This window comes from Pimephales promelas, chromosome 7 (genome assembly GCF_988280905.1).
Source record: "Pimephales promelas chromosome 7, fPimPro1.hap1.1, whole genome shotgun sequence".
NCBI classification, from domain to species: domain Eukaryota; kingdom Metazoa; phylum Chordata; class Actinopteri; order Cypriniformes; family Leuciscidae; genus Pimephales; species Pimephales promelas.
In genome coordinates, this window is record NC_142775.1 from 33622595 (window position 1) to 33636484 (window position 13890).

Consider the following 13890-nt stretch of genomic DNA (forward strand, 5'->3'; position numbering starts at 1 on the left):
TGGTATAATGCGCAATAACAGCATAATTTATGGAAATGAATCGCTATGATCGCATTCCCATTCCAGAGCATGTTCCTGGTTATTTCTCATGATTACTTCTCTCTGAAAAAAAAAAAAAGGTTTGAGAGCAGCTCTGCATTCTTTCAATGCATCTGGTTCAGACAAACGCAAATGTGGTTTTGTGCACGTATTAAATTTAGGTGGTAAATTCACAGGGGCATTAACAATGTTAATGATGCAAATAGTGTAAAAGGACCAGCCATAGTGGTTCAGAAAAGGCAAACTGCACCATTCAGGACATATTCTTGGATTCAAATAGATCAAACGTAGGGGTCTTAGTTTTTAAATTGAACTTCTTTTAAAGTTAACTTGATATAAAACACAGTGTCCACAATCTGAACCATTAGGAGTACAACAGCTTGTCACAGGGGCAGTACCCTTCGAGAGGACAACGCTGTACCTCATCTACCCCTAAAGGTGCATATTAGTCACTTACAATAGTAATATGCGTCTCTTTAAAGTACTACTTTGAACCGTTTAAGGATAAATAAGGTACCTCTAAGTGGATACTGCCCCAGTGACAAGTTGTTGTACCCATTTTTGCACAAACGGCATTTACATCTAAACCCAAACTCTAGCACTACAACTCATTCTGATCCTATGAATCTAATGCGAGACAAAGACAGATTGCCAAGATATTCTCTTTTCATTAGTTTAGAATGTTTAAATATGGGTATATGACGAGAATTGGTGTCTTTAGAGTATAGAAATTTCACAGTGGAAGTCTCACATGCTTTACATCAAACACACACACACACTTATCCATCTTCAATGACTAACGTCCATCTATTTGTGTGTCTGATGAGGTGATGCAGAGAAGTATTTCACAAGCTTAACTGCTTCAAGCTGCCTTTTAAGGGGGTCTGCACCACAGATCTTCTCTGTCCTCGGTTACACAGAACTCTCATATTCCTCTCTCCAGAGCATGTCTGACAGATCAGAGGTGTGTCCATATCTGGGAAAAATCCATTTGCACTCAGAGTGCGGGACAGATACTCAACTCACCATGGAGTTTAGAAACATTTCCAAATGCTTCGCCATTACAGACAATGAGCAGCATAAACAAATGAATGGTCTTCCAGGGACACACTCAGTTGTCCTATTTAGAGCTGCTGTCTACAGAGCTGGTGCTAGTACATTACGCTGATGAAAGGAAGAAAATGGGCCGTGAAATGAAAAAGGGAAAAGTGTGCATGTGAGAGAAAAACTCTACCTTGGCATGTGACTCCCCGCTCCTCGTAACCTATGTTGCACAGGCATTTCCCAATAGGCACCAGCCACTCTCCATCAGTGCTGCAGTACATTTTTGGTGGGTCCTCCTCCCTGGAATTGTTGACGCAGGAGCCCCTAACCTCCACCAGCGACTGAGAGTCCGTGGGCACCGTGTCAGGAAACATGGCCAGGTTCCTCACTGTAAAGGGGCATTTTTTAAAGTACACCCGCACCGAAACCAGGGCCACGCATGCTCCCACGTCCTGGAAAGCCAGGTAAAAGCCCTTCTTAGTCATGGGTCCCACCTCACGCACCTCGGTGTTCAACTTCAGGATGCGGTCGCCTAGGTCCATCTGAGTGAAGCTCTCGTCGGCGGCGATGGTGTCTATTTTGGAGAACTGGTGCTCACGGAACTTACTTCCCTGGTCTTCGTCCGTCTCCAGGTAGTGTAAGTTGAACGTCTCTTTGCAGGTCAGGACCATGGGAATGCTGTTGCAGTCTCTCAGGGTAAACTTCAGCTCCACATAGATCTTCTGCGCGGAATTACGAGGAATCCAGTTGGTCCTCAACCAGTTGTTCTGGCTGTACTCCATCACGTTGCACACCTGGAAGGTCCGGATGGGTGTGTAGTGCTCATCCACACCGCTAATTTCCTCCCACTGCAAAAACGAGAAAGAAGTTAATCAAATCTGTTCCGAGGAAAGCGAACGGCTACTGTACTCCTACATTTCAGCGGAAGCGAGACAAATGTAAAACACCTGAACAGCGGGCTTATTTATTTCTCAAACACATTTTGAATAATGAATCGTTTCAAGTTGATATCTCCCCTGCTCGTATAATTAATGTGGGGCGTAATTAACGAGGCCTTCCACTCTGAGCACTCTCCCTTGTAAGGCGACCTTGACAAATCATTTTGTTTTGTCACTTGGGGTGTCCGGAGTCACAATGCGGCCAGAAGTCTTGGGGTTTAACGTACACAAAGCAGAATAAATGATGAACTGAGAGGCAGTGTTTTCTATTACAATAATGGGGTAGTATATGGCTCTCTGTCAAGCTGAAGTTTATAAAAGCCCTTGGCTGAGTGAGACAAGGCCTCTGGAGTGGCTGCGAGCTGTTCATTACCAGGCCAAACAAGTGTGCCCTGAGCCTGAAGAATTGCCTATTTGTGTTTCAACTGTGAGGGTGCTTAATGAAACACCCAAAAAAGTTGAGTTTTTTCAGACCTCAAGATTTTTATGTACCGTTTTGGGTCACATTGTTAGATACACAGCCTTTATTTTGGAAGAAAAGTAAACTGACTGAACTCATTGACAGCTGGAATTCCAACCACATATTTTAAAGCAAATTGTGGGATATTTCAGAATTAAAGGAGAACTTTAGACCGTTTAATAAGAAGATACTTTATGAAGACAGTAGCCATCTTAAAAAGTCTCGATAAGTCAAACCACGAACGTCGTGGTGAGTGATCTGAACTCTATGAAGTTCAGCGAACTTCTGAACTGTATAAACGGCGTTCGGGGATCAACTTATCGAGACTATTTTTTAAGATGGCTCCTGTCTGTATATGTGAAGTGAACTGTCTTCATAAAGTATCTTCTTATTAAACGGTCTGAACACTTACAAAGTTCTCAATGCTTCGTTTTGCATGTATGGAGCCTCATTATGTTACTGCGTTAGTGTGGGGCTATTTTGAGCCTTGTTAGTGGTATAAACTAGCGATTTCTTTTTACTTAGTCAATGCCCCCATTACTAGCATTATACGCTAAACAGTTTTTAGAGATAAAACTCTTTACATTCGATTATCATGAAAACAAAACTCAGAGAACGATTGACTAGGTAAGGTACCGATGTTTTATTAGACCAAAGGTTCATTGTTCGCCGGAGTTCTCCTTTAATGCTATGTGGAAAACAAATTTCTGAAATGCACCTATAGAGGGTATGCGCGTGACGTCACCGTCAGCCAGAGTGCCTGCAGTTACTCGCAGTGAGTGGCAAAAAGACTGAGCGGCTGTTTTTGTTTTCAGCGTGAATGCCGCGAAAAACAAACATAAATAAAGTGGGAAAGAGCTTTGCGATTGACCGTACGACAAGATTTGACAAAAAATCAGAGGTATATTTTTACAGACTGCTATAGAAAGAGGTGCAAATGGATCGCAGCAAATCACTTAAATAACTGGACTCCAGTCAGCGAAAGGTGGATTTGTCATTATCATCATGTGTCAATATGCCGAATTTAGTGTAAAACCATACCCATATATTTTGTATTGTTATGTATATTAACAACTCATCAATTAAATATTTATCATTGTATATTCGGCATTATTAGATGTTTTTTTAATAAACGCTGACCAAAAAAATAAATAAATAAATACATTTTTAGGGCTGGACGATATAAAGGCTATATATAGCACAGATAAGTGATCAGCCGGATTTAGGCCTACCTATATTGTATTTATATAAAGTGTTCACAGGCAAATTTGCTTTATGTTTAGGTCTATATTGCTTTTATTTCCCCGGTGTCGAAATCAGGCCAACATAAATGTCAGGCAACTCGATTCCTGGCTGCATGTCAATATCCATGGATCACTGGATCTTTAGTAAGTTGTAAGGAACACTATATTGAGTCCAACATTTAGTTTAAATTGATAAAATTGTTCGTTTTAGTCGCATTTTCGCAGTTTCCCCTATTAAATCCAGTCACGCAGCAGATCTTTTGCCACTCAGTCAGGCTGAGGAGGGTTGTTCCGGCGGGAAAGTGACGTCAATGCATTCCCTCTATATGTATATACACAAGGTTTGTCTTAAAGCATATTTGAACAGTAGTGTTTAAGGTTACAAAAGCTTTCTAATTTAGATAAATTATGTTCTTTTGAACTTTCTATTCATCAACGAATCCTGAAATAAAAATGTAAATAACTGTTTTTCAACAATGATACTAATGAGAAATCTTTCTTGAGCATCAAATCATCGTTTACAGTCAACAGTTTAATATATATATATATTCACATAGAAAGCACTTTTTACCGAAAGACCGATCTGACGAAAATGAATGGAGTATTACTTTATGAATATCCCGATTCCGAAATTTGCGGGCCTGGCTTTAAGGCAGGATCTAAATGAGGCGTTATGATGCTAGAACAATGGAATCTGCTTCTGATATTGTGTTTATGAAGTTGTGAAGTGAACAAATATGATGCAAATTGAAATAAATCAATGGAAATTTCAGCTGGTCATTTGTCTCAGGGTTATTTGCTGAGCCAACCGGTGTTCACCAGCATAGCTGATGCTCCAAATGAAGTCCAGGTGCCTCGGCTGTGTCGCATTATCAAACTGTATAAAGAATGACTGTACTGAAACCGTGACTGCCAAAATAAATGAAACATCATATACGATGTGTAAATCACACACACTTGAGAATATAGTGTGGACTGTCTGCTGCCATGAATGACATCATTACCAGCACAAGCCAATCTCCTTCAAATAACTGTACTTTATAATGCATAACACTCGCTTATAGAGAGGGGGAAACTGTAAAAGCCTTGCCTGGATATCTCTTTTACGGACAGCAGCTTCTAAAGGCTGCATTGATTTCTCGGAGAGCGCCAGGCTACGATTGGACACCAATCTTTATTTCCTTCTCCACAGCAGGAGACGTCAGCCCTGCGCTTTGCAACTTAACACTCAACGGGCAGACTGAAGATGACTTTGGGTTTCTCCGAATATCACTTTACAATATAATCCCCCTCCAGCAAGGAAAGCAGCAGAGAAACGAGGAAATCAGCAGTTGGTACATTTGACAGGGCTGCGGCCCAACTTCCCCATGTGTACACTCAGTGTGTGTACACAGGCCAACTGGTACTTTAAACTAATAGATTCCCTGGCATTTGTGGACAAAGTGGAGCAGAGCTTATGTTTCAGACAGATATTTAATAAAATGATAATCCTCCTCGCTCATATTACAATGGAATTGCATTAGTTAGCGAAGACTGAGATATACTGCTGCCTTTTGCTGCTATCACATGCACATTTCCTGAATAGGTGCGCACAGTTTCTCTAGATCAAATCCCGCTCTCTTCACTATAATGGACAAAACCGGTCTGAGCGCTGGGATGCCGTTGAGGCAATAGAGGATATGCTTATGGGTACACAGGATATGTAGTGAAGGAAATTGCTTGCTGTAAAAATACACATTTGTACTAATCGACACAACTTGTGCAGTGAGTGCGTGATATCCACTATGAAAACACATCATTTCAAGCTGGAGTGACATTAAATTGTAAGTGGCATGATTTGGCTGCAAGCTAATGCTAGCTTTTGTTATTTATTTGTAACACACTTTTTTTTTGGAATTGGAAACCATTTAAATGAATTTAACATTTATTTTCTTTCTTTAATAGTAGTGTTAGGGAACAATTTTCAATTTTCAGTAGTTTAACAGTAACCTAACTACATTCAAAAGTGTAGTTTTTCTTGTAACAAGCTAATTTTTCCCCAACAAGTATCGATAAAAAAAATCACAAAAAAAATAGATTACTGTTTTGTGTTAGTGTATTGAAAAAATATTTAATAATCAAATACACAATATTTTCCCCTATACACATAAATAGTTTGAAACTTTGTGTGTATAAAAATCATTTTGCATCTTTTTAGCAAAATGGGTACTTACAGTGTACTTGCCTTAGAAAATACTGGGAAATATCAGGTAACTACATAGTTTAAGGTTAGGTTTAGGGGTATAGGTTTAGTATTAGAATCTTGTTATTATCCAGTTATTGTAATCACTATAATAAGCACATAGTATGTATGTGGCACCTGACTGTAAAATAAAATGCTACCGTAAACTGTTATCTGGCAAATACTGCTCTAGTTCCTATATAGTGAAAAAGAAGTACACTTCAGCAACTACTTTATACTTGAATAATATAATTTAAAAGAATATACAAGTGAAAACTGAATGGAAAAGTTCTGAACACTTAATTGCATGCAATTATATTAAATTATATTATTGTTTAAATTCATATTAAAAACTATTGGTTAGACTTTGAGTGCTTTTTTGACCCACTTAGGTAGGACTTTCATACTTCTATTGTCTTTAAAATATGGTTAAAGTACACTGCCATATTTAATGACAAGGATGAATGGTAAATAAAAAAAAATACTGTTATGCCATTTCTATGTATAATATATTAACCTATAAAATACATTCCGACTTTAAATGAAATATTGAATAACAAAGTACTGTTAAAATTATAAGTACTTCCATGTGCTAAGTGTTAGTCACTTCTTTAAAGCACATGCAAGAAAAGATTAAAACAATGATTTAAAGTGTACAATCTTTAATTTAACATTATTACTGAGCACACTTGTATAAATGTCTACTTAAGTGTGTTAAGAAACATGAGTGTCATTAAAGTCGTGAATGTGTCCTCTCTTTAAGTATCTAAAGTGGGATTTTAGTAATATTATACATGCAAATACAGTGATTTGAAGTACATTACATTCAGTATAATTAAACATATTATAGACAATATTATAGACACATCTAGAAAGAGAAAGAAAGAAAGAAAGAAAGAAAGAAAGAACACTGAATGTACTGTAAACTATCTTTAGTGTAATTAGCTACTTTCGAAGATTGCTTGTTGTGTAGCTAACTACTAGCTTACTAAATGACCTTAATTTATGTGTAGGTATCTTAAGAATCTACAGTTTCAAAGCAGTTTACCCAACGCTGTTCAAGAACCATAAACTTACATACACATTATATTGCAAACACCTAACTAAATTTAAGACACGAATAAACGAAAAAAGACTTTTGTTTATCCGTGACCTTCCTATTCCCACAATATAGCAGGAAACACTAGAAATGACAAGTGCTTCACCATCTAGGATTTCCTGCACAGCAACAACTGTACGTGATCAGTCAATACCTTTTCATCACAGCTTTTACCATAACACATTGTGTGCTGCCTGCTCGCCCGCTGTGGCCATATGACGTGCTAATCCACCTTTATAGAGGGGGTTTTCTTTGCACTTTGTACAGCTGGAGACCTTTCACACTTTCTGTTCAGGGCGGGGGAACTAAATGAGTTTCAGCATCATGTTGGAAATATTGTCTTTCGCTGCGGGCACTGGCAGAGTGTGACTTACCCAATGCATAATGAAAAGTGTGGGTTTGCTGCACTGAATTTGTCTCAGTTGATTATGCTACGATGCTTGAGATCTGGAGCTTCTACTGCAGATTTTTAGAGACCAAAATAAGACGAGGAAGAATGTTATGAAGGGATGTTAACGTGCACAATGTGTAGTTTATATTTATTTATTTACTTATATTTTTTTGCTCAGATGCAAAATATGGTTCAAACAAAGAAATTAATAATTTTCTAAATAATGTTTTCTTTGCATTAAATTCTAAATAAAATAGAAAAATAACATTTAATGTCTGTGTGTGTGTGTGTAGCATAATATATTAATTTGGACAAATCGATCAAATCATATATACATTGCTGGATAGTAACTGATAATATGTAATCTGGATTATATAATCAGATCTAAAAAATGATATACTTGTAATTAGATGATAGTAAATTTTGTATTATTTAACTTAAAAAAGCAGTTTCTTTACAACCCTGGTATAATATTTAATGCTCTTCATTTTGTTGATGGCACATTTTCAACATAACATACTTTTTTAGTTCTCGCATTTTTTTATACAAGATTATCATATTCAAATCTGTGTCATGTATTGCCCAGCACTAATAAAACACAAAAGAGAAGGAAAAATAAAACAATGGGAGATGACTGAGAGGAAATATGTCTGCATTATTTAAAACGTATTGGCTGTATAATCATGTATTACGACTGCAATTAGTTAGTAATAAAAAGACAATAGTACATAAGAATTTCAAAAACTAGTTCTGCTACACTAACCAATGAAAACCATTCAGTCAATCTATTTTGCAGCTCTCTGTAAAAAAAAAAAAAATAGTTGGTTTAACTTAAAAAATGAAGTAACCTGGTTGCCTTAAAATTTTAAGTTCATTGAAATGGACAAATTGAGTTAATACAATGAAGGAGATTGATTTAACCATCAGGAACTCAAAATGTATGTTGTCTGAAGTACATAAATTATTTAAGTTGATTTGACAATTTAAAAATTGTTGTGATTACAAATCGTGAAAATATATATTTTTTTACAGTGTATTGGCCAGGCCAACTATCCAGTACAGCCCCCGATACTCCCTCAGCGAGAGACGATTCATTCAAAATCTTAAATGGAATTAAAAACAATGCCAATGCCAGGCCAAGGCGGTGTTCAAGAATCATTTGCACTTCTCTTTCTGTTCCAGAGGAGAAACAAGGCATTCCAAACCCCAGAACTACAACCACCAGTCAAGCTCTAATCGGTGTCTCCACAGACGTCACAGCAAAGATGCTTTTAACAACTCCAATAACAATTGCGCAGGGTCCTCAAAGCAACGCAACAGATCGCAGCAGCTTCATACGGGCAGACCGAGTAATCCGACTGCCGGTGGTAATGAATCCCAGGCTGAGGCCTGATGCAATTTGGAAAGGCCATACTAAACAGCGCTGCATGTTTAAAGAGCTTTGTTCAGGGCCCATTTATATTTACGGGCCTTATCTGAGCGTCCGATGGGCTTAGCTCTTAATTTGCTTTAACCGGGCCGATTTGTGCTTACACTGGCAGAAGGCGGGCGGCCCATCCGTCAGTGTCAGCACTGCAGCGCCACGTTATTTCAACTCATTTTTGAGGGCATTGCTTTCAGGGGCAAAATGCTTATCGCTCCAAACTAGGGAGAAGTCCTGAGTAATTAGAGTTAATTCACCTTGAGAACCTGATCTTCGCTGCAGTCGTGACAATGGCTTACACGTCGACTTAATAAATCCCAGAGCATTCGGCACATATCTGCGAGGGATATTTTTTTTCATCCTAAATCACCTTTATGGCTATTGTAAAGATTAATGACGCTTTCTCTGTTGAACTTATGAACGTTTAGAAATTAATCTAGCAAATTAGTGCAATTACTCAATTTTCCATAAATGCTCTCTTACATTAAAAAGCACTTTTTTTTTTTCAAGAGCTTTTTTTTTGTTTTTTGCTTCATGTTTTTCTTTTTCTTTACTTGTACGCTTTTCTTCTCCCTTGCATCTAAGAAAGGAAAGCTTCACATTTTACTGTGCCAACAGTAAAAAAGAACGAGGGGAAACTAGGTTTGGCAGCTATATGGAACAAATTACTGGATTACCTTTAGCAACTGCCAACAAGTCATTTTAACACATAATAAAGTTGAAAGAATGATTTGGTCTGAGTAGCCCTTGAGACCAATACCTGTACAACTCGACAAATAAACAGGGTTATTATCGGAAGTTGTGACCTTGAGGTTTTGACGACAAAAATAAAGAACCAAGAGTTGTTCTACACTGACATGAAAAACATACCTTTGGGCTTATATGTTTATGATATATGTTATCGGTACTGTATTGCTGGTCAACATTTTGTCACACTGAAATCGTTCGTATATGCTAGCGTTACATTATAATTATTATGTGTGCTCAATTTTTTTAAATGGTTTATTATCATGATAGATTTCTTTTCAAGATATTTTGATGAATGGAAAGTTCAGCATTTATTTGAAATAGAAATGTTGTGTAACATACATCTTTAGTCATTTTTGATCAATTGAATGCATCCTTGCTGAATAAAAGTATGAATTGACTTTTAATTGATCTAAACTACTTAGCTAAACTTTTGAATGGTTGTGTATCATGATCTCTGAAACTTATTAATCGGCAAAAACTCAACATTGATAATAATATGATTTTTGAACAGCACCTCAGCATATTAGAATGATTGGTAACACTTTACAATAAGGTTCATTAGTTAACTACCTTAGTTAACATGAACTAAGAGTGAACAAAACTTCTACAGCATTAATTATTAATATTAATTTCAACATTTACTAATAAATTATTAAAATCAAAGGTTGTGTTGTTAACACTGAACTAACATTGAACAGCTGTATTTGTATTAAGTTAACAAAGATGAACTAATACAGTAACAAATATTTCACTCATTGTCATGTTAGTTAATACATTAACTAACCTTATTGTAAAATTTTACCGAATGATTTATATTAATTGAATTCTAATTTCATCCTTTAAAATCTACTTAATTATAGTGTAAGCCTTATAGTTTCCAAAAAAAAAAAAAACTATGTGCATTGTTTTGGCTCCCCAACAACATCCTCAAAGCATGAAATCTCTGTTCTCTTCTTTTCCACTAAAAAATATGGATTATGTCTGCAACACTCACCCCATGGGATGGCGATGATATCCAGCCCAGTTCCCCTTGACTTGCTTTGGAGTCCAACAGGTTAACTGTAGAGAAGGGGAGAGAAACAAATGAGCAGTTATCTCTTTTTAGATCCGGTTTCACCCCCACTCGGAGCGGGATACAGCTCTCAGTGTGCAGCGTCCCGATCAACACAGTATTTACTCAGCTGTGTTGCTCTTGTGCCACAATCCAATTAAACAAACAATGGAGTCAGTGGACTCATCCTTCAAAACAACATTTTTCAGTACGCTGCACTAGCTTTAACTGGACGGAGAAAAGTTAGCCTTGTTACCCCGTGCACGGGGTCTTTAATGTCTGACCAAACGCTGATCTTGTGTGTGTCACAGTGATAGGCATCGTTAAGGAAAATAAATCAAAAATGCTTTCTTTCATCTGACAAGCCGAATGGATTCCGATATGTTGATAAGAGGTTGTTGCTCACCACATGTGAGCATGATTCCTTTTCTTTTTTTTACTATCACTTAATAAATAAAAGGACATATCCTTTATTTTCAATTCATATTTGACTTATTACTGGGTTTTTTTCTCATTCATGCAAAATAAAAATTCATGTCATTGTTTTATTAGGACAATGTTTAGTCTGTAATATTTATTTCTGTTTTTGTAGACATTTTCATTTTTATTAAACACATTATCAAATCCAATTAATTTAAAATTATAGAAACAACAATAAAAGATTTTTTTTTAACTAGTGCAGGGCAACGACTAATCGCGATTAATCACATCCAAAATAAAAGCTTGCCTTTACATTTGCGTTTACACGGCTATTATATGTGTGTAATGTGCATAATTATTTTGAATATATAAATATACACACACGCATGTGTATATTTGAGATTTTTTGATTTTTTTATATATATAATATAAATTAAATATATATATATATATATATATATATATATATATATATATATATATATATATATATATATGCAGTATATACATGAAAATATTTCTTAAATATACATTGCATATTGACCAAAAAAATTAATCGTTGCCCAGCACTAAAAAAAAAAAAAAACACAAAAGAGAAGGAAAAATAAAACAATGGGAGACGACAAAGAGAGGAAATATTTCTGCATTATTTAAAACGTATGGCTGCCGGCATGGTGTGCTGCAGCAGAGAAGGTCGTGACAAGCTCTGGATATCTCAGTGTCTCCTGCTCTCGTAACAACGACTCCTGTTTGATTGAGCAAGGCTTCTACGGGCACAAAGGAAAAGAACAAAAGCCTCCGTCGGAGTACAGTTAACGCATGATCCCAGATGACATGTGGGCACTCAGCATGGCGTCTACGGCCTCGACTAATAGCTGTGTCACTCACTCTCCCTACAGCGATGGCAAGGAGACATCCAGCCAAATCACAAATGGACATATGACATGGATGACATAAACCTTTATTTACCACAATATTATTATCACAAAGCTTGAGTCAGAGTCAGAGACAGTACACCTTACAAAGTCTATATGCAAATTTTTAATTTTTTTTTAAATCTTTTTTTTATCTCACAATTGATGACTTTACTATTCTGAAATAAATTTAAAAATAATAAAAACTAAAAAAATAAATTTACTTCTGGAAATTTGGTAGTGGCCAAAAAATGTATGTATAATTTTTTTTGAATCTCTTTATTTTTTGGGGTTAGATTTCAGCTCTGAACACTCTGGACATTTACTCAATGACCTTTATGGTGGAGAATGAGATGCCTTTAAAAAGTGTTGTAGTTCACATTTATGCTGGAGAATTTCCATTGTTTACCTTTATTTTCTGGTGCGTTTTTCCATACAATGACGTAACTCGTTGCTTAACTACTATAGTACGATGCATTGTTGAAGAAATCAACTATAGTCATGACTTTCAAATTTGTCATTTAACCACATTGGTTGACGATGTCATACAGGTCGTAGAGTAATAACGTTTTTTAAGTAATCCATTTTTGAAAAAAACAAAACAAAAGAAATTAAATTAAATACAATTAAATTAAATTAAATTAAATTAAATTAAATTAAATTAAATTAAATTAAATTAAATTAAATTAAATTAAATTAAATTAAATTAAATTCCATTAATTTAATTTAACATTTTAGTTTTGTAAATAAATTACACTGGGACAATTTCTATTTTTCGGTGTATCTATAAAACTAATTTCAAGTCTTTAATAATATGTTTTAATTCATTTTTTTGGATCACAAAAAAATAAAAAAAAAATAAAAAAAAATTACATCAGTCAGGTGCTTCCATAATTCTGACAGGTATATTTCAGGGGCTCTGAGGAGAGTCTGTTGGAGACCCCATTATCAAATTCCAGCACAAACCGGCACCGCACCTGAGTGCTGGCCAAACAGCTGGCTGTTCTCATACTGTCGATGATCCCTATTAAGAGTAATAAAGCTATCTGCTTATGTCAGATAATGGCAGCTCGCATCCAGCTCCGTTGCTTCCAATTTAAATTTCTCAATGAGCCGAGCCGGCATCTCAAATTGAGCCGACCAGGGAAATTTGAGACCATAAAATTAGATAGCTACATGGATGAGGCAAATTCTGCAGCTGTAAGAGAAGGAAATCACAGCCAACGTCATTCCCAACCCCTCCACAAGAACCGTAGCGTCAAGCAACGCGTCTAAGCACAAAACAAAGGGCTAATTATGAACAGCTGATTCAACGGCCATTTCATCCAACCAACCACACCAGACAAAATAGGTAAATCAATACAGGAGTCAGACAATAATCTAGGATTCCAACCACAGGCCGCCAAGGGGTGTCTCTCTAATGTATCATCCCTGCACTACTAGCTATTGTTTTTCTTTCATCAGCACATGGCACACTGATCGAATACATTAACAGTGCTGACAATGGAGACATTGGTAATGTTTCATTCACAAACTATCAAGAACAGCTCATGTGAAATATATATACAAAGAAGACAAGGAATCAGTATTAAAACTGCCCTATTACTTTTACCCATCAATCTATTGATTAAATAGATAAAAACATTTTTGACATGAAATACTATAGATAAGTTGAAATTTCATGTTGTGAAAATCCACACTGTTAAAGAAAATAGTGTTGGTTTAACTTAAAAAGTAAGTTGGTTGCCTTAAAATATTGAAGTCATTGAAATTAAAATGTTTAGTTACGTTGAAGGAGGTTGGTACACACAACATATTGTTATCTGAACCACATTAATCATTTAAGTTGGTTTGACGAAGGAAAAAAAGTCTTATAGCAAATCATTTTTACAGTGT

At 36.1% G+C, this 13890-nt stretch overlaps 1 protein-coding gene across 2 annotated transcripts in view; it reads right to left on the minus strand.

Annotated features, from left to right (window-relative positions):
- The window catches only part of epha3 (eph receptor A3), a 120684-nt gene that overhangs the window by 101308 nt on the left and 5486 nt on the right, over nt 1-13890 (minus strand). For both annotated transcript variants that reach the window (XM_039683306.2, XM_039683307.2), the window contains exons 2-3: nt 10604-10668; nt 1274-1931 (exon numbers count right to left, since the gene is read on the minus strand). In XM_039683306.2, the coding sequence (XP_039539240.2) occupies nt 1274-1931; nt 10604-10668 (723 nt within the window). The remainder of the gene's footprint in view (nt 1-1273; nt 1932-10603; nt 10669-13890) is intronic.